This window comes from Nicotiana tabacum, chromosome 11 (assembly GCF_000715075.1).
Source record: "Nicotiana tabacum cultivar K326 chromosome 11, ASM71507v2, whole genome shotgun sequence".
Lineage (NCBI taxonomy): Eukaryota > Viridiplantae > Streptophyta > Magnoliopsida > Solanales > Solanaceae > Nicotiana > Nicotiana tabacum.
This window is the reverse complement of record NC_134090.1, coordinates 2,018,882-2,039,535: the sequence shown is the minus strand read 5'-3', so window position 1 is coordinate 2,039,535 and position 20,654 is coordinate 2,018,882. Positions and strand designations below refer to the sequence as shown.

General features: G+C 39.3%; 1 protein-coding gene across 1 annotated transcript; it reads right to left on the bottom strand.

The window, feature by feature from the left end:
- Nucleotides 1–6,709: 6,709 nt before the first annotated feature.
- Nucleotides 6,710–7,366, bottom strand: LOC142166464 (uncharacterized). Its single transcript, XM_075225848.1, has one exon. It carries the CDS (start codon nt 7,364–7,366, stop codon nt 6,710–6,712), a length of 657 nt encoding a protein of 218 aa, XP_075081949.1.
- Nucleotides 7,367–20,654: the final 13,288 nt, after the last annotated feature.

Sequence of the window (20,654 nt, the reverse complement as noted above, 5' to 3'; positions counted from 1 at the left end):
AATAATTCTACGTTATCTTGCTTAAAGTTGTAATTGAAAAAACCAAAAAACTTGAGTTCATCTTTCGACTATATTTTATGGAAAGACATAGGTACTCCTATAAGTTAAAAAATTGCCTGGCCTCTTTTACTTTTGAATACAGTAGGTAAAATGACATATTCTTATCAATATTTTAAACAAAGATAATGATGTCCTACTGAAACTTTAGATGGTATTTATTATTGTAATTTTCTGTTTTTCCTTTACATTTGTAAATACACGCCTTGCCTTTTTACGTTTCTACACAGTAGGTAACTAAAATGACATTTATTCTTATCAATATGTTTCAACAAAGAAAATGTTGTTCTGCTGGAACTTTGTGGTTGGTAGTGAATATATTAATTACATTTAATGGAGTTAATTTAGGGAAGATCAAACCGAACAAGAAAATCGCGCCAAATCGAAAAGTCAATCAAAATCGATTAAAAATTCCGATTAAGTTTGGCATTTAGCAAAAGAACTCGAACAAAAAACCGGCGTATAAATATATAATTTTATATATATTTTTAGTCTATATAGATTTTTTTTTTTAAATGTCTAAAAATATTTGTGATCCCCTCATGGGATGTAATATTGAAGAGAACTATAAGTGCATTCATTTTTATTTACTTTAAATAATGGTTTATATTACCACTTTCTTATTAGATGTTACTGCGTCAATCTCTTTGTTCTTCCATATTCGTATGTCAAGATCTATTAAACTCTTATATCTTTTTAAAATTTAAAATAGTGTTTTATTGGTAATTTTAAAGTTTTTTTTTTTTTTTTTGTAACTATCAACTTTCATTAATTACCAAGTAGAATATTTACAAATCCAGCTAGACTTTATACTCAGTCTGTTATTCATATGGTAAACATATCCACACTAAGAGAAACTATCCTATACACATTAACTAGGAAATCTAAAATTCTGTAGAGTCATCTTAAGGTTCTCAGCAGCACGAACATGACAGGTATATGCTATTTCTCTACCTACAACATCAATAGTTTTCGCTTTCTACATAAACACTTTGTTGTTTCGTTCAATCCATATTGCATAGATGAACTCTGTATATACCAGCTTCAATATTTTTGCTTGCTTTGCCTTTCCTCTTGTTCTCTGTTCTATCCAGCTCTATAGTTGTCCCCATGTCATCATTGATGGCCAATCAGTTTGTATCCATGCCATTAGTTTACTCCACACTCTTCTGCTAACTCCACATTCAGCAAATAGATGATCCTTGCTTTCCTCTGCTAGTTTGCACATTTGACAATTTGTATCTATCTGTATACCCCAGCTTTGTAGTCTTGTAGCTGTGAGTAATCTGTCTTGAAATTGAAGCCATGTTATGAAGATTGCTTTTGGTCTTGCTGCATTCCCACACATTAAATTCTTCCAGGTGACTTTTGGTAGATCTCCTATCATTTTCAGATAGATGCTCCTAATCATGCTCCTATTCCCTGGTGACTTATGTTCCACATTACCCAATTCCTCTCTTGCCTTGAATATTTTTCTTACCATCCAACTTGCTTGCTAGGGTATAAGCATATTTGCTAGTTGCCTCCCTTTTATATAATACTCATGTATCCATTTGATCCAAAGAGTATCTTTCTTGCTATGTAATTCCCAGCAAGTTTTTACTATAGTTGCTTTGTTCTAGATCTTCAGATTTATGAGGTTAAGTCCTCCAGCGGACTTTGGCACACACATTCTGCTCCAGGATACCGATGCTTTTCTAGTTATTTCATTTGCTCCTGACCAAATATAACTTCAGCAGTAAATTTCTATGGCCTTCATCACTTTGGCAGGTATTATGAACATCTGTGCCCAATAGGATTGAACTCCAAATAGAACTGTCTTCAGCAACTGGACTCGGCCAGCATATGACAACTTCCTTGCTACCCATGAAGCCACCTTTGCAGTGATCTTGGATATTAATGGTTGTCATTCTACCATCTTCAGTTTCCTTGTAGCCAGTGGGATCCTTAAATACCTAAAAAATAATTTCCCTTGTCCATATCTAAGTAGTTGTTGAATTTCATGCCTAAGAGGATCTGGTACTCCACCAAAATATATAGCATCCTTCGACATGTTAGCTTGTAAACCTGAGGCATCTGTGAAGTTAGCAAACTTTTTGTATAGTAGTCTTACAGAAGTTAGATCTTCTTTAGCATTCATTAGTAGGTCATCCACAAAGCTCAAATGAGTGATATTCATTTTTGAACACTTAGGATGATATTTGAATTGCTTCTCATCTCTCAGTTCACTAAGATTTCTAATTAAGTACTCTGTGACTATGGCAAATAAGAAAGGTAACATTGAGTCCCCTTGTTTGAGCCCTCTTGTAGCATCAAATGGTTTGGTTGGTTCTCCATTGATTACTATGGAGTAGTTACAGTTGACACATATTCCATCACCCATCTAGTAAACTTTGAAGGAAAGTGCAGCTCCTCCAGCATCTGTTTCAAGAACATCCAATCTACTGTATCATAAGCTTTTTGGATATCTACCTTAATCATGCATCTAGGTGATGTATTTCCTTGTGTATGCTTTTACCAATTCATGTGCCAAAATCACATTATCTACAACTCTTCTCCCAGGAATGAATCCAACTGTGTTTCCGTGATGATGCTAGCAATAACCTTTTGTATTTTCCCTACTAGGACTTTAGCAATGATTTTATATAGGACAGTACAACAAGCACTGGGCCTATACTCTTTGATTGTAGCAAGACTAGCTACTTTTGTAATCAAAGTTACTGCAGTACAATTGATGCCTCTAAACATAGTACCTGTTATAAAGAACTCATTCACTGCTTCTATAACTTCATTCTTGATAATTGGCCATGCTGTTTTTTTTTTATAGAATACTGCATTGTATCCATCCACCTCTGGTGCTTTGTCATCTCCTATAGAGCATAATCTATCATAGATTGCTTGTTCTGCTACTGTTTCACATAGCTGAAGTTGTTGATCATGCTCTAGCTTTTTGCCTCTTCTCATGGTCTTCTTATTTAATGTTGCTACACTTGGGATTGTTGTGCCCATGAGTGATTTGTAGAATTGAGTAATCTCTTCCCTTATATCTACTGGATCAGTCAATCTCCTTCCATCTAGAGAATCAATCTCAGTGATTTGTTTCCTCTGTTTCCTATCTTTCATGACTGTTGAGAAGTAGCTAGTGTTAGAGTCTCCAAGTTTTATCCACATTGCCCTAGCCTTCTGTTGCATTATACTTTCTTCAATCAAGGACCACCTTTCAAGCTGGCATATTATATTCTTCTCTTCTGATGCAAGTGCATCTGTATAATGTTAACTTATCTAAACCTCTTTCAGGTCTTCCCTTGCTTGTTCAATCTTCATAGAGATACCCTTGAACTTAGCTTCATTTAGAATCTTCATTTTTCCTCGTAAGTCTTTCTGCTTCAGCCAAATATTTCTCATTGTATCTACATGCAGGTTCTGTGCCCGACAGTCCTCCACCATCTTAGGAAAGTTCTCATGTGTTGACCAAACATTGAAGAATTTGAATGGTGTCTTGATCTTTGGCTCCCTCAGGTTAGTATTTATCATCATAGGGCTATGGTCTGATATGTGAGGCAGAATGTATTCAGTAGTGAGATGTCCCAACTGCATCATCCATTTTGCATTTCCCATTGCTCTGTCAATTCTACTCCAAATTATGTATTCTTCTTGTTGTTTATTTGTCCAGGTATAGTAATCTCCCTTCCATGGTAGCTCATTCAGCATCAGGTTTTGTACACATTCAGCAAAGTCCTTTATCTCTATGCTAGTTACTGTTGTACCATATAGTCTATCTTGTGGGCAAAATATGGAATTGAATCCACCCCAGATAATCCAGGGTTTAGTTACATTCTGTGAGATTCCTGCAAGTCGTTGCCATAACTCCTTTCTTTTTTCTATTGTGTTATATCCATACACCACTGTCATATCACAATCAATGGCTTGGTTCGTACTAACCACATTACAATGTAGTAGTTGTGCTTCTTGTTGTATACTCTTGATATGTCACGACCCCAAATTCTCTCCGTAGGATGTCGTAATGACACCTAGTCTCTAAGACTAGGTAAGCTTATCAATGCAGAATAATAATAATATCTGAAATAGATAAACTACAATTCAAATAATTTCAACTCCCAAAACCCAGTAGAAATAAATCACAAGCTTCTAAGAATTTATTCTCAATGTCTCTATATGTCAAGGTCTAAATAAAATATAAGGAAGCAACATAAAATGATAGAAGGGGACTCCGGAGTCTGCGGACACTGACAGATATCCCTCGAAGTCTCCGTGCGCAGGTAACTCACTGACGTCTAGGCTGGTAAAATGTATCTGGATCTGCACAAAAAAATATACAGAAGTGTAGTATGAGTACACCACAGCGGTACCCAGTAAGTGCGAAGCCTAACCTCAGTAGAGTAGTGACGAGGTCAGGTGAGGCCCTACTGAAATATAGTAATGGCATGGAAAAATGTTTAACAATATAGTAAAATAAAATGACATTGGAAATAAATCAAATAGTATGTCATATTTAATGACACCAAATAATTGCAAATAATATCTCGTGGAATCAAAACAGAATTTTCTTCAACTTTATGAGAATCACAACAATTAATCGAAAGCAATTATGGCCATAAATCAATATCAACAAGGGCACTTCCGAGGTACCGCCTCGTAGTACCAAATCATAAACAAATTCGCACGACAAGAATCCAAGAATGTGAAGTTTCCTAAAGGTTCTGCATCCTCCTGAAGATAAGTACATACGTCTCCGTACCGATCCACAAGACTCTACTAAACCCGCTCTTGATTCGTGAGACCTATGTAACCTAAACTCTGATACCAATCTGTCACGACCCCAAATTCCCTCCGTAGGATGTCGTGATGGCACCTAATATTTAAGACTAGGTAAGCCTATTAATGCGAAATAATAATAATATCTGAAATAGATAAACTACAATTCAAACAATTTCAACTCCCAAAACCCGGTAGAAATAAATCACAAGCTTCTAAGAATTTATCCTCAATGTCTCTATATGTCAAGGTCTAAATAAAATATAAGGAAGCAACATAAAATGATAGAAGGGGACTCCGGAGTCTGCGGACGCTAGCAGATATACCTCTAAGTCTCCGTGAGTGCAGGTACCTACTGAGTGCGAGTGCCGAGTGCCGAGTGCTGCGTGACTGGGAGGCAAGAGTGATTGTGAGGTATGCCCGAGTGGCAAGAGTGATTGTGAGGTATGCCCGAGTGGCACGAGTGACTGTGAGGTTTGCCCAAGGGGTTGTATATGAGTGATGTTTTGCCCGAGGGGCTGTTTATGATTTCATCATTTTTGCTCACCTTTGCATTGAGCCTTTGTTTGTAAAATTATTGGAAAAATATCTTTAAATAATTTTTACTGAAACTGGGTTTAAACGAGATATTTGATTCAAATCCTGATTTTAAAAGCATGTGGTATTTTACTGAGATTTCCTGATATGAACGTTATATGCTTTATTGCTCGTCACTACTGCTCAGTCTTTATTTATTGTTGTTACTTACTGAGTTGGCGTACTCACGTTACTCCCTGCACCTTGTGTGCAGATTCAGGTGTAGCTGGACACGGTAGCGGTTATTGAGTGTTCTGGTTGCAGATTTTCTTGGAGATAGCAAGGTAGCTGTTTGGCGATCGCAGTCCCTGCTCTTCTCCCTCTTATCTTCCTCTAGTTGTATTTAGATATTTTTCGGGCTGAGTTAGCCTTGATATTGTTAGACAGATTATAGTATATGCTCATGACTTGTGACACCCCGATGTCGGGCTTTTCTTTTCCGCACTTCTATTTTTCTTTGATTTGAACTCTTTAAATGGAGGTTTTATGTTAAATAACCTTGAAATTATCTTTGAAATGGAAATATCGGTTTGTTTTGGAAATGAGTCGGCTTGCCTAGTTCCACGATAGGCGCCATTACGACGGAGGTTAGTTTGGGTCGTGACATGATATAATATACTGCACTATCCCAAAGCATTCAAACTCTTCCATTGACTACACTTGCATAGTTGTTTTCAAATTCCCATCCATGAGCTATTTTTCTACTAATTTTGACTGCATTATGTTCTTTGACTCTTGTTTCCACTAATCCAACTAGCTTACTTTATTCTCTTTAAGGTATGTAGCAATTTCTTTTTGTTTATACCTCTTATTTAACCTCATCCCATTCCATGCTAGCCAAGACATTATTGATGGCATATGTATCCCCCTCCTAAATCAGAAGGAATAAGGTTGCCACCACAGCATCATCTTGTTGTAATATGTCAAACTCATTTCTCACAGGTATAGCAACTTCCACTATTTGATTCATAGGTCTGCCATTTATTTCTTTAGCTGCCTTTCCTTTCAATATTTGCTTCTCTTTGGCTTGAGGATCTATCTCTTCATTTGCCATTATTTATGCTTCTTGTTGTGTTTGTTTGGTTGCCCCTGCATAGCTAGTACCTTGCTGATCACCAGTAGAGGTAGCTGGCTTATGAGTATCTACCTTTGGGACCCAAGTTGAAACCAGTTTTTGAGGTCTCTTCTTCCTCTCAATTGGCCTAGTTTGCTTTTGTTCCTCTTTCTTCAATCTATCCCTTCTTTGCTTATCACAATTATGACCTATCATTAAGCATTGTTCACAGTATTCATGTTTCCATTAAAATATCACTCCCTGCTGAAATGTTTTCCCTGAAGGATCCATCACTGTTATTTCAGATGGCAAGGCCTTGATGACATTAACTTCAATGATCATTCGAGCAAAGGATATTCTAGTCTGTTTTGCTGTGCATTCATCAGCATATTTAGGAACACCAATGGCACTGGCTATCCTAATCAATAAATCCCTGCTCCAACAACTCATGAGCAGATTTGGGAACTTAACCCATAGAGGTAATTCTGTGAGGAACTCTGCATTGAAATCAAAGTCTGGTGTCCATTGCTTTAAAATCATAGGTCCGTTGTTAATGCTATAAGGTCCTGCATACAATATTTCATTCATATATGCTATTCTTTGAAATTTAACAATATAATATCCCTCCTCATGATAGTAGATTCCAGGTTCCGATACAGTATTCCAGTTTTGTTGCACATATTTGCTCATGTAGTTATACCGAGGTGTATCTCCTACTACATACACTATTAGTGCCGACTTCCATTTATCAATCTCCTTTTCTGTTTCTCCTTTGTCAAGCTTAACAATTATAGACCCCTCAACTAATTCCGGGGGAATGTAATCAAGAGACATACCATTAGTTGCAACACGATTACGGTTGAATAGTCCAGTCCAAGTAGTCGCTGGATCTTGTTGCTTCATTATTGCTTCAACATTCTCCTTTGTTGAATCATTGGTGCTTATACCTCCTTGTGGGCTTTCATTTCCAGTCAATTACATCTTTTAGTCTCCGTTGAGGTTCAATAGTTTAATCCAGAGTTCGATTTCACTGCCGACGCCAATGGTGAAAGTGCCGGAAAATGAATTGCTATTGGTGCTGAAATTCTCTGTTCTCCTCTATTTTCTAGGGTTTCAGCAATTACTCTAGCACTTACCGAGCTCCCTACTGTAATAATTGATTGTTTCTTCGGTCGACCTCACCCTCTGGCTATGGCTACCACTGTCGGCGTACGTTATCTTAACGTGCGCCGAGAGCCCTAAGCTAGAGAGAGTGAAAATGGCTAGTTTCTCCTCACGTAATGGCTCAATGTAATTTTAAAGTTAAATAGAACATATCACTATTTAAGTTTCATATTAATTTTTGTGTTTAATTATTAAATTCGATTAACCTTGAAAGCGTACATCCATGAAACATTTACTGTTAAACGACTAATAAAATAACTATCATGTGTTAATAAATTAGTTCTCCCACAATAATATTTTAATAGATCATATATTTTTTAGTTGTTTTTAATTTTTACTTATCAAAACTTTATCTATAACTTTTATATCAAAGTAAGATTGAAATAACATTCATATAACAAACCAACTCGAAAAACTGAATACTCGAACTAATTCAAACTGACGTAGTTGGTTTGGTTTGTTTTAATATAAATCAAATCAACCCAACTCATCTACACGCCTAGGAGTTATCGTGTAGTTTTGTTTCGCCGATATGTTTCCTAGAGTACGCACTTGATTACACAAACGAGCTTTTATGTGTACACGGGAAGGTATTATTTTTATGTACTAGCTTTAGTGTACGTGCGTTACACGTATGGTTAGAATCAATCAGTAAAATATGTATATATGAAGAACATGTAAATCAAGTTATCAAATGCTAAGTTTTAAAAATGTCTACATTAAGTTAATATTTTAAAATAAGTAACTTCGTACAAAGAAAAGTATAGGGAGTTGTCATTTATTTGAACGAATACGAGAAAGAAAATTAATTAATGACAACTAACTTAGAATATACTTTGCCTTCTAATGTTTCATTCTTATTGTTTTTAACATTTGCATTTTTAACAGTTTGACTATTACTACCATATTATAATCTATTTTATTATAAATTTTGAAAAGAATAACTTGGACTTTTCACAAATTAATTAAATTAAAGACTTTTTGGTTTAATTAGGATTGTTCTTAACGTTAAAGAGATTTTTTGTTGTTGATTCAAATCATAATAATAGCTCATCCAAAGTTTTAAATATTTAATTGTAATTATAATTTTTATCCAATAAGAATTTTACATTCAATATAATAAAAAACTCATTCAGGGTACGCGCATCGCACGTGTATCCTATCTCAATGAGTGTTTGAGTTATAAAATAAAAGTATAAGTTCCTGACAATAGTCATTAATATTGATATTGTACATATAACTAACTCAATTAAGAAAAAAACGTCTCATAGAAATCCTCAATCATCAGTTAATAATTCTAACTAAAAATTTATACCACTTTTTTAATAAATAAAGTTAGCATGCTTCCTTTTCAGTTTCAATAGTACACGTAATCATTGAAAACATAAATAGTAGATAGAACTTCACACATATAGCAAGCAACTAATAATCCACGAATTTCATATGAACGCAAAATCAAAGTGCCCTGAAAATGAGAAAAGACATTCAAAAAGAATACTAAAGTAAGCTAGTAAAATACATCGGAGAATGACTCAGAATTATATTTGAAAGAGTATATTTAGTTTCGATATATCGTTATTCAAGTGGAATTAGTATTTAAATAATTACAATATTGATTAACTCCATTTGTCGTTATATTTAAAAATAATTAGTTTTATAACAATTCTAAAATTTATTTTTAAAAGAAAAAATGATCGGAACACATTTCGATTGGAGAACACGTATTTCTTCTTAACTTGAAGGGCATCTATTTGGAAAAGATCTTACGAAAGTTATAGTAATTCCAGTAACATAATATTGAATCTAAAATGATTGATATATCTATTTTTTTGATAATTAAATTCTGGTATTTATTATATATTTTTATTATGATTCTTCAAAAAGCCATCAGGAAAATAATTATATTTTTTTTAGAGATTTGCAATAAAGAAGGTTGTCACATAGTTTTTAGAAGAAACTGATCCACACGTAAAACACTTGAGCATATATATTTTATATTAATTTGAAGGGCATATCCTTTGAGGTAAGCTTACAAAAATTGTAGTCATTTTTGTCACATAATATTAAATCTAACATGATCGAAATTGTTATATATTTTTATTATAATTCATCAAACAGTCATCAAATTAACACTAAATAAAAAAATTGTACCTTTCTATTAGAGCTATTGGAATGAAAGGCTAGGTCATATAGTTTCTAGGGAAAAATGAATAATTAAGTAACAATGTAAGGTCTAAAAATGACTAATACTGAATGTGTATTTTACCACCAATAACTTATTACGTATACAAAAAACTATAGGGGGTCATTTATTGGAATAGATGAAAAATAAAAATAATAATAATTGTCAGCATATTTTGAATACTTATTATTTCATTCTTATTTCTTCTATTTTGAATTTTAACGAAGTTAATTTTTAATACTATATTATAATTGATTCAATTTTATTTTCTAATTTCTTTCATCATCGGTGGTCTTTTTTATTGAAATATATCTATTTAAGCCAAGATTTTTGTCAACTTGAAAATAGTTTTACTTGTATGATGAATTTGAAAAATAATGAAATTAAATTTTTTGGCTAATTAGCTATTCCAAATACTTAATTATTTATTTTCAGAAATAAAAGATATAAATTATATTTTATTGATTTAAATTCTTAATATTAGCTCATACCAAATTTTAAATATTCGAATATAATTATATTATGTGGAATAAAAATTGTAAGAAAATCAAATGAGTGGGAAATAGTTTTGTATATTTTAAAGTACTTTAGTATATAAAAGAGTTTCACCTAAATCAAAACATAAAAAGAGTTACTCCGTCATTTTTCAAGAACGTCGTACGTCCTCTTTCTCTTTTGATTGAATTCTTGGTATCTGTCCAAACGCATAAACTTCTAAATACCAAGTGGTTACGTCCTATTTAGTTAGTAGTTTTAATTCTTCGCTTTTCTTGCCATTTATATTGTAACGACCCGGTCGATCGTTTTGAGAGTAATAGCCCTGATCCCCTGTTTACTGTTTTCCCCGTACTTTTTTCTTCTGCTTATGTGACTTACCGGGAGGTTGTTGTTGTGGTTTCAGAGTGATTTTGGGACACTTAGTCCCTAAACGGAAGTTTAAGTCTTAGAATTTTGACTGTAGTTAGAATTGTGTGAAGATGACTCCAGATTGGAGTTTTGTCAGTTCTGTTAGCTCCGTTGGGTGATTTTGGGCTTAGGAGCGTGTCCGGACTGTGAATTTGAGGTTTGTAGCTGATTTAGGCTTGAATTGGCGAAAGTCGAATTTTGAAGATTTTGACCGGTAGTGAACTTTTTGATATCAGGGTTGGATTTCGATTCCGAAAGTTGGAGTAGGTCCGTAATATTAATTATGACTTGTGTAAAAATTTTGAGGTCAATCGGACGTGATTTGATAGGTATCGGCATCGGTTGTAGAAATTTAAAGTTTCAAGTTCATTAAGTTTGAATCAGAGGGTGAATCGTATTTTTAGCGTTGTTTGATGTGATTTGAGGGTTCGACTAAGTTCGTATGGTGTTATAAGACTTGTTGGTATGTTTGGTTGAGGTCCCGGGGGTCTCGGATGTGTTTCAAATGCTTAACGGATTGCATTTGGACTTATGCAAATTGCTGAAGTTTTATGGTTTCTGGTGTTTTCACACATGCGGTGGGGAAACCGCAGATGCGGACTCGCACGTGCAGAAGGAGGAGCGCAGAAGCGGAGTGGGGGGGGGGGTGTGGTCAGGGGTCACAGGTGCGAGAAAAATGCCGCATCTGCGCTAGATGAACCGCAGGCGCGAAGGAGGACCGCAGAAGCGAACCATTTGTCCACATGTGTGCACACGCAGGTGCGACCAGCTGATCGCAAAAGCGGTCCCAGTCACCTTAAGCTATTTCCGCACCTGCGATGGATTTTTCGTAGGTGCGACTAGAGGTCCGCAGGTGCGCAATTTCTGGACATAACACTTAAATGCAAGGGTTCGCGATTTTTGCTCATTTTACACATTTTAAGCTCGGGTTTAGTGATTTCTTGAGAGCATTTTCGAGGGATTTATCGAGGTAAGTCCCTTGTGCTTATTTTTTATCAATAATCTTGCTTCCCCATTTATTTTTTCCCCAAGTTAGTGTGTATTTAAGGTAAAAATTGGGAGTTGGGGGTTAGGGATTTGGTGAGTTGATTTGAGGAATTGAGTGGCGATTTGGTATCGGATTTTGGTAATATTGGTATGGGTGAGCTCGTGAGTGAATGTGTGTTCATATTTCATGACTTTTACCTGATTCTGAGACGTGGGTCCGGGTCAACCTTTTAGGATGATTTTCAAATGTTTTGTTAAAGTCTTGATTTCATTAATTAGATTAGTTTGTTATATTGTATTTATGATATGTAATTATTTTTGGCTAGATTAGGTCCATTCGGAGTCGGATATTCGTGAAAAAGGCATTATTACTGATTGATTGAGCTTAGTTCGAAGTAAGACGCTTGCCTAACCTTCTGGGGGGAGAGAATTCCCTTAGGATTTGGTACTGTTGTGATATGTGAGCGCCGTGTATGTGAGGTGACGAGTACGTATACGGGCTATTTGTTGAAAAGCCCGTTTTATTTTATTGAGACGAAATCTAAGTGTCACGACCCCAAATTATCCCTCCGTAAGGTATCGTGATGGCACCTAGTACTTACTACTAGGTAAGCCTAATATTGCGAAAAAATATATATGTATATATATATATAAAGAAATACAACATTTTAAAGATAAACAACATATTATAAATATCCAAGAGTAGTACCACTCGGCATATATAAAATAATTTTCCAAGACCCGGAATATCACAAAGTCACAAGCTGCTATAATCTATGTAGCTCTATACAAAAGTCTGAGGATAATAAAGAAAGTATCTAGGCGAGGGAGTAGAAGGGGACTCCGAAGATCTGCGGACGCAAGCAGAAGTACCTTGAAGTCTCCTAGAATCAGCAGCATGTACTAACCCCGAGGCTGATAGCTCGCACCTGGATCTGCACACGAAAACATGTACAGGGAAGGGCATGAGTACACCACAATGGTACCCAGTAAGTGCCAAGCCTAACCTCGGTCGAGTAGTGACGAGGCCAGATCAAGGCCCTATCGGAGTAAATATAATAAATTAAACAGTAAAAGATATAAGTGGAGCCCTCGGCTCAAAACAAGGTAAACACAGTGGGAAAATCTCTCGGGATACCATCCCGTAGTTTCAAATGAATATGCAGTACAGGGGGATCTACCGGAATACGTCTGTAGTCCCAAAGTAAATATGCAGTACATGGGGATCTCCTGGAATACGTCCGTAGTCCCAAAGTATATATGCAGTGCTGAGGGATCTCCCGGAATACGTCCGTAGTCCCAAAGTAAATATGCAGTACATGGGGATCTCCTGAAATACGTCTGTAGTCCCAAAGTAAATATGCAACGCAAGATGAAATGACAGGTATGACATCGAGTTATATAGTTTATACTGGACACAAATAAGGCAAATGAGGAGTTAGCTAAACATGACGCACAGAATGTCAATTAGGCAGTTAAAACACGTAAATATGCCTTTCTAGTCTAAACTACACAATTAAACATATTAGTACGACTTAATAAGAGAAACAATTTATGATTTAAAAAGGTTAAACATGATTTTTGCAATAATAGCCCGTGTACGTACTCGTCACCTCACGTACACGGCGCCACGCACCAAATAATATCAAGATATCCTAAGGGGAAAGTCCCCAACACAAGGTTAGGCAAGTCATTTACCTCGAACCGCTCAAATCACCTCGAAAACATGTTCTTGCCACTAGTATCCGACTCCAAATGTCCCGAATCTATTCAAATAAATTGCATAATGTAAATATAACTACGAGTAATTAATTTAGCTAATTAATTCAAAGCTAAAGCGTGAAATTAGGGAAAACGCCCAAAAAGTCATCCCGGGCCCACGTCTCGGAATCGGGTAAAAGTCGCAAAATACGAACACCCATTCACTCACGAGTTTACTCGTACCAAAATTGCTCAAATTCAATACCAAAATATCGATCAAAACCCAAAATTTCGGCATAAGAATCTTTTTCAATTTTTCACCCCAAATCCGAAATTAAATGATGAAATCAACCATAGATTAGTGGAATATAATAATAAAGGAGTTAGGAATCATTACCCAAAAACTTCCTCCGAAAATCTCTCCAAATTTCGCCTTCTACCGAGCTCTCAATCAAATGTTTTTGTGTTATGAACTCAACCCTCGTTTTTGAAGCTTAAATTCTGCCCAGGTGCGTTCTTCTTCGCGAACGCGACATCACAATCGCGAACGCGATGAACAATCTTCCACTAGCCCAAAATTCCTCCTTCACGAATGCGAGGGGACTCTCGCGAATGCGTACCTTCCACTGACGGACCCTTCGCGAACGCGGGAACCTCTTCGCGAATGCGTAGGCTTAATGCCCGAAGCTTCCTCTGCCCCGTTCCTCTACGCGAACGCGAGGACCATATCACGAACGCGTAGGCTTAAAGTCCCACACCTTCGCGAACGCGGGAACAATATCGCGAACACGAATAACAACTTCGCTGCCTTTCCCAGATACACTATGCGATTGCGAGGCACCTCTCGCGAACGCGATGAAGGATTTTTCTACAATAAAACACCAGAAATCTGCCACTTCTCTAAGTCCAAAGATGACTCGTTGAGCATCTGAAACACACCCGAGTCCCCCGGGACCTCGACGAAACATACCAATCAATCCTAAAACACCATACGAACTTAGTCGAGCTCTCAAATCCCATCAAACAACGCTAAAATCACGAATCACCCTCCAATTTAAACTTAAAGAACTTGAAACTTCAAAATTCTACAACCGATGCCGAAACCTATCAAATCACGTCCGATTGACCTCAAATTTTGCGCACAAGTCATAATCAACATTACGGACCTACTCCAATTTTGGGAATCGGAAAACGACCCCGATATCAAAAATTCCACTACCGGACCAAAGCTCCAAAAATTCGACTTTCGCCATTTCAAGCCTAAATGAGCTACAAACCTCCAAAACACAATCCAGACACGCTCCTAAACCCAAAATCACCTAACGGAGCTAACAGAACCAACGAAATTCCACTCCGGAGTCGTCTTTACATAGTTCTGACTACGGTCCAAATCTTAAGGCTTAAGCTCTCATTTAGGGACTAAGTGTCCCAAAACACTCCGAAACTCAAAACCAATCATCCCGACAAGTCAAAATAGCAGAAAAAGATTTGGGGAAAGCAGTTAATAGGGGATCGGGACTATCACTCTCAAAATGACCGACTGGGTCGTTACATCCTCCTCCTCTTAAAACAATCGTTCGTCCTCGAACGAGTATAAAGACATACCTAAAACTGTGAAAAGATGAGGATACTGGCTACGCATATCCTGCTCGGTCTCCCAAGTCGCCTCCTCGGCCGGCTGACCCCTCCACTGGACCTTTACTGAAGCAATGTTCTTTAACCTGAGCTTTCTGGCCTGCCTGTCCAAAATGGCTACTGGCTCCTCAACATAAGATAGATCTTTGTCCAACTGGACTGAGCTAAAATCCAATACATGAGTCGGATCACCGTGATACTTCTGGAGCATGGACACGTGGAATACCGGGTGAACTCCTGCTAGGATGGGAGGCAAGGCAAGCTCATAAGCAATCTCCCCAACTCGCCGCAATATCTCAAAAGGACCAATGATCCTCGGGCTCAGCTTACCCTTCTTCCCGAACCTCATGACACCCTTCATAGGCGATACCCGAAGCAAGACCCGCTCACCAACCATAAATGCCAAATCACGAACCTTACGGTCTGCATAACTCTTCTGCTTGGACTGGGCTGTGCGAAGTCTCTCCTGAATCACCTTCACCTTATCCAGGGCATCCTGGACCAAATCTGTTCCCAACAATGGGGCCTCGCCCGGCTCAAACCATCCCACTGGGGACCGGCACCGCCTACCATACAAAGCCTCATACGGTGCCATCTGAATGCTAGACTAGTAACTGTTGTTGTAAGCGAACTCTGCAAGTGGCAAGTATCGGTCCCATGACCCTCCAAACTCCATCACGCAGGCACATAGCATATCTTCAAGAATCTGAATTGTGCGCTCGGACTGCCCGTCCGTCTGAGGGTGAAAGGTTGTGCTAAACTCCACCCTATTATCCAACTCTTGTTGTATGGCTCTCTAAAATTGGGATGTGAACTGTGTACCTCTGTCTGAAATGATGGATACTGGAATACCATGAAGGTGGACAATCTCTCTGATATAAATCTCAGCCAACCTCTCAGAAGAATAAGTGGTCAACATTGGAATAAAATGAGCTGACTTGGTTAGCCGATCCACGATCACCCAAATAGCATCGAACCTTCTCAAAGTCCATGGAAGTCCAACTACAAAGTCCATGGTGATCCTCTCCCACTTCCACTCTTGGATCTCTAACCTCTGAAGTAATCCACCCGGCCTCTGGTGCTCATATTTGACTTGCTGGCAGTTGAGACACTTGGCCTCAAACCCAACTATATCCTTATTCATCCTCCTCCACTAGTAGTGCTGTCTCAAATCCTGGTACATCTTCGCGGCACCATGATGAATGGAGTACCGCGAGCTGTGGGCCTCCTCGAGAATCAACTCCCGAAGCCCATCTACATTGGGCACATAGATCCGGCCCTGCATCCTCATCACACAGTCATCACCAGTAGTCACATCTCTGGCATCACCTCGCTGAACCCTGTCCTGAAGAACTAGAAGATGAGGATCATCATACTTGCGCTCCCTGATACGGTCATAAAGAGAAGACCGAGCAACCAGACAAGCTAATACCCGGCTAGGCTCTGAAATATCCAATCTCACGAACTGGTTGGCTAAGGCCTGTACATCCAAGGCTAAGGGCCTCTCAGCTGCCGGAAGATATGCCAAACTCCATAAACTCTCTGCCCGACGACTCAAGGCGTCGGCCACTACATTGGCCTTCCCCGGGTGGTACAATATAGTGATATCATAGTCTTTACGTAGCTCCAACCACCTCCGCTGACGCAAATTAAGGTCCTTTTGACTGGATAAGTACTGCAAACTCCGGTGGTCAGTGTAAATCTCACAGGGAACACCGTACAAATAATGATGCCAGATCTTCAGGGTGTGAACAATAGCTGCTAACTCGAGATCATGAACTGGATAATTCTTCTCATTCACCTTCAACTGTATAGACGCGTAGGCAATCACCCTACCATCCTGCATCAATACCGCTCTAAGGCCAATCCTCGAGGCATCAAAATAGACAGTGTAGGACCCCGAACCTGTAGGTAATACTAATACCGGGGATGTAGTCAAAGCTGTCTTGAGCTTCTGAAAGCTCTACTCACACTCCTCGGTCCACTTGAACGGAGCGCCCTTCTGGGTCAGCCTAGTCATAGGTGCTGCAATGGATGAAAATCCCTCCACAAAGCGACGGTAATACCCCGCCAAACCAAGGAAACTGCGGATCTCCGTAGCTGATGACGGTCTGGGCCAACTCTGCACTGCCTCTACTTTCTTCGAATCTACCTTGATCCCATCACAAGACACTATGTGGCCCAAGAATGCCACTGAATCAAGCCAGAATTTACACTTAGAAAATTTTGCATACAATTTCTTCTCCCTCAAAGTCTGAAGCACGGTCCTCAGGTGATGCTCATGATCTTCCCGAGACCCGGAATATACCAGGATGTCGTCAATAAACACAATGACAAAGGAATCAAGATAAGGCCGGAATACACTGTGCATCAAATGCATAAAGGCTGCTGGGGCATTGGTCAGCCAAAATGACATGACAAGAAACTTATAGTGACCATATCTGGTCCTGAAAGCAGCCTTCGGGATATCCGGCTCCCGAATCTTCAACTGATGATAGCCAGAACGCAAGTCAATCTTGGAAAACACACTGGCACCCTGTAACGGATCAAATAAATCATCAATGCGAGGCAAAGGATACTTGTTCTTCACTGTAACCTTGTTCAGCTGCCGATTATCAATACACATATGCATAGAACCATCCTTCTTCTTCACAAATAAGACCGGAGCACCCCAAGGTGATACACTGGGCCTGATGAAACCCTTATCAAGCAACTCCTGCAACTTCTCCTTCAACTCCTTCAACTCAGGAGGAGCCATACGGTATGGAGGAATAGAGATGAGCTGAGTGCCCGACAACAAATCAATGCCAAAATCAATATCTCTATCAGGCGGCATGCCCGGAAGATCAGCTAGAAACACATCTGGGAAGTCCCTCACTACTGGAACCGACTCGACTGTAGGGGTATCAATACTGACGTCTCTCACATAGGCCAAATACGCATCACACCCCTTCTCAACCATTCGTTGAGCCTTAAGAAATGAAATGACCCTGCAGAGAGTATACTCTAAGGTACCTCTCCACTCTAATCTCGGCAAACCTGGCATAGCCACCGTCACGATCTTAGCGTGACAATCAAGAATAGCATAATGAGGCGACACCCAGTCCATGCCCAAGATAACATCAAAATCTACCATACTGAGTAATAACAAACCGGCTCTGGTCTCAAAACCTCTAAGAGCAATCAAACACGACTGATATACGCGGTCCACAACGAGAGAATCTCCTACGGGAGTAGATACATAAACAGGGGAACTCAAAGAATCCCGAGATATCCCCAAATGTGGAGCAAAATAAGAAGATACATATGAATACGTAGAGCCTGGGTCAAATAATACTGATGCATCCCTATGACAGACAGGGACGATACCTGTGATGACTGAATCTGAAGCAACGGCCTCTGAATGGGTTGGAAGGGCATAGTACCTGGCTTGGCCTCCCCCTCTAGGGCGACCTCGACCTCACCGACCTCCACCTCAAGCTTGCTGGCTGAGGAGGTAGGGTAGCAGCTAGTGCTGAAAGAATGGTCGGAGGACCCGGTGGAGCACGTGGAGGCTGATAAGTTTGTGGAGGTGCACCCCTCCTGGCTCTGGGGAAATCTCTAACCAGGTGATGAGTGTCACCACACTCAAAACAACCTTTCGGAGGATGCAGCGGCTGAGACTGACTCGGACCTGGCCTGCTGGACTGGCCGGTAATAGCACCTCGAGTAGGAGGCATACTGGATACTGGCGGTGCATAATAGGGCTCCTGAGGTCTAGGAGGAGCTGGAACACCGCTGGCTGCTGGAAGAGCTGAATGAACAGGGCGACTCACAAAACCCCTACCATAGCGTGCTGCTGGTGCACGAGCTCCTGAATAATGACCAGTCTCTCGAGACCTCTTGGTTTCAATAACTCGCACGACAAGGAAATCAAAGAAATATGATTGTTCTTAACAATTACATAGCCTCCCGAAGATAAGTATGGACGTCTCCGCACCGATCCGCGAGACTCTAATAAACCGGCTTGTGACTCGCGACTCCAAGACCCGGAATATCACAAAGTCACAAGCTGCTATAATCTATGTAGCTCTATACAAAAGTCTGAGGATAATAAAGAAAGTATCTAGGCGAGGGAGTAGAAGGGGACTCTGAAGATCTGCGGACGCAAGCAGAAGTACCTTGAAGTCTCCTAGAATCAACAGCACGTACTAACCCCGAGGCTGATAGCTCGCACCTAGATCTGCACACAAAAACATGTGCAGGGAAGGGCATGAGTACACCACAATGGTACCCAGTAAGTGCCAAGCCTAACCTCGGTCGAAGAGTGACGAGGCCAGGTCAACGCCCTACTAGAGTAAATATAATAAATTAAACAGTAAAAGATATAAGTGAAATTTACGGTAACATAGTTAGAGAAATGCTCGAAAATTTAACAGTTAAGGGAGCCCTCGGCTCAAAACAAGGTAAACATAGTGAAAAAATCTCTCGGGATACCGTCCCGTAGTTTGAAATTAATATGCAGTACAGGGGGATCTCCCGGAATATGTTCGTAGTCCTAAAGTAAATATGCAGCGCAGGGGGGTCTCCCGGAATACGTCCGTAGTCCCAAAGTAAATATGCAGTACAGGGGGATCTCCCGGAATACGTCTGTAGTCCCAAAGTAAATATGCAACACAAGATGAAATGACAGGTATGAGGACTTAGCTAAACATGACGCACAAAATGTCAATTAGGCAGTCAAAACACGTAAACATGCTTTTTCAGTCAAAACTACACAATTAAACATATTAGTATGACTTAATAAGAGAAACAATTTATGATTTAAAAAGGTTAAACATGATTTTTGAAATAATAGCCCATGTACGTACTCGTCACCCCACGTACACGGTGCCCACGCACCAAATAATATCAAGATATCCTAAGGGGAAAGTCCCCAACACAAGGTTAGGCAAGCCACTTACCTCGAACCGCTCAAATCACCTCGAAAACACGTTCTTGCGACGAGTATCCAACTCCAAATGGCCCGAATCTATTCAAATAAATTGCATAATGTAAATATAACTACGAGTAACTAATTTAGCTAATTAATTCGAAGCTAAAGCGTGAAATTAGGAAAAACACCCAAAAAGTCACCCCAGGCCCACGTCTCGGAATCAGGTAAAAGTCACAAAATACAAACACCCATTCACTCACGAGTTTACTCATACCAAAATTGCTCAAATCCAATACCAAAATCTCGATCAAAACCCCAAAATTCGGCCTAAGAATCTTTCTCAATTGTTCACCCCAAATCCGAAATTAAATGATGAAATCAACCATAGATTAGTGGAATATAACCACAAAGGAGTTATTCTGCCCAGGTGCGTTCTTCTTCGCGAACGCGACATCACGATCGCGAACGCGATGAACAATCTTCCACTGGCCCAAAATTCCTCCTTCGCGAACGCGAGGGGACTCTCACGAATGCGTACCTTCCACTGACGTACCCTTCGCGAATGCGGGAACCTCTTCGCGAATGCGTAGGCTTAATGCCCGAAGCTTTTTCTGCCCCATTCCTCTACGCGAATGCGAGGACCATATCGCGAACGCGTAGGCTTAAGGTCCCACACCTTAGCGAACGCGGGAACAACTTCG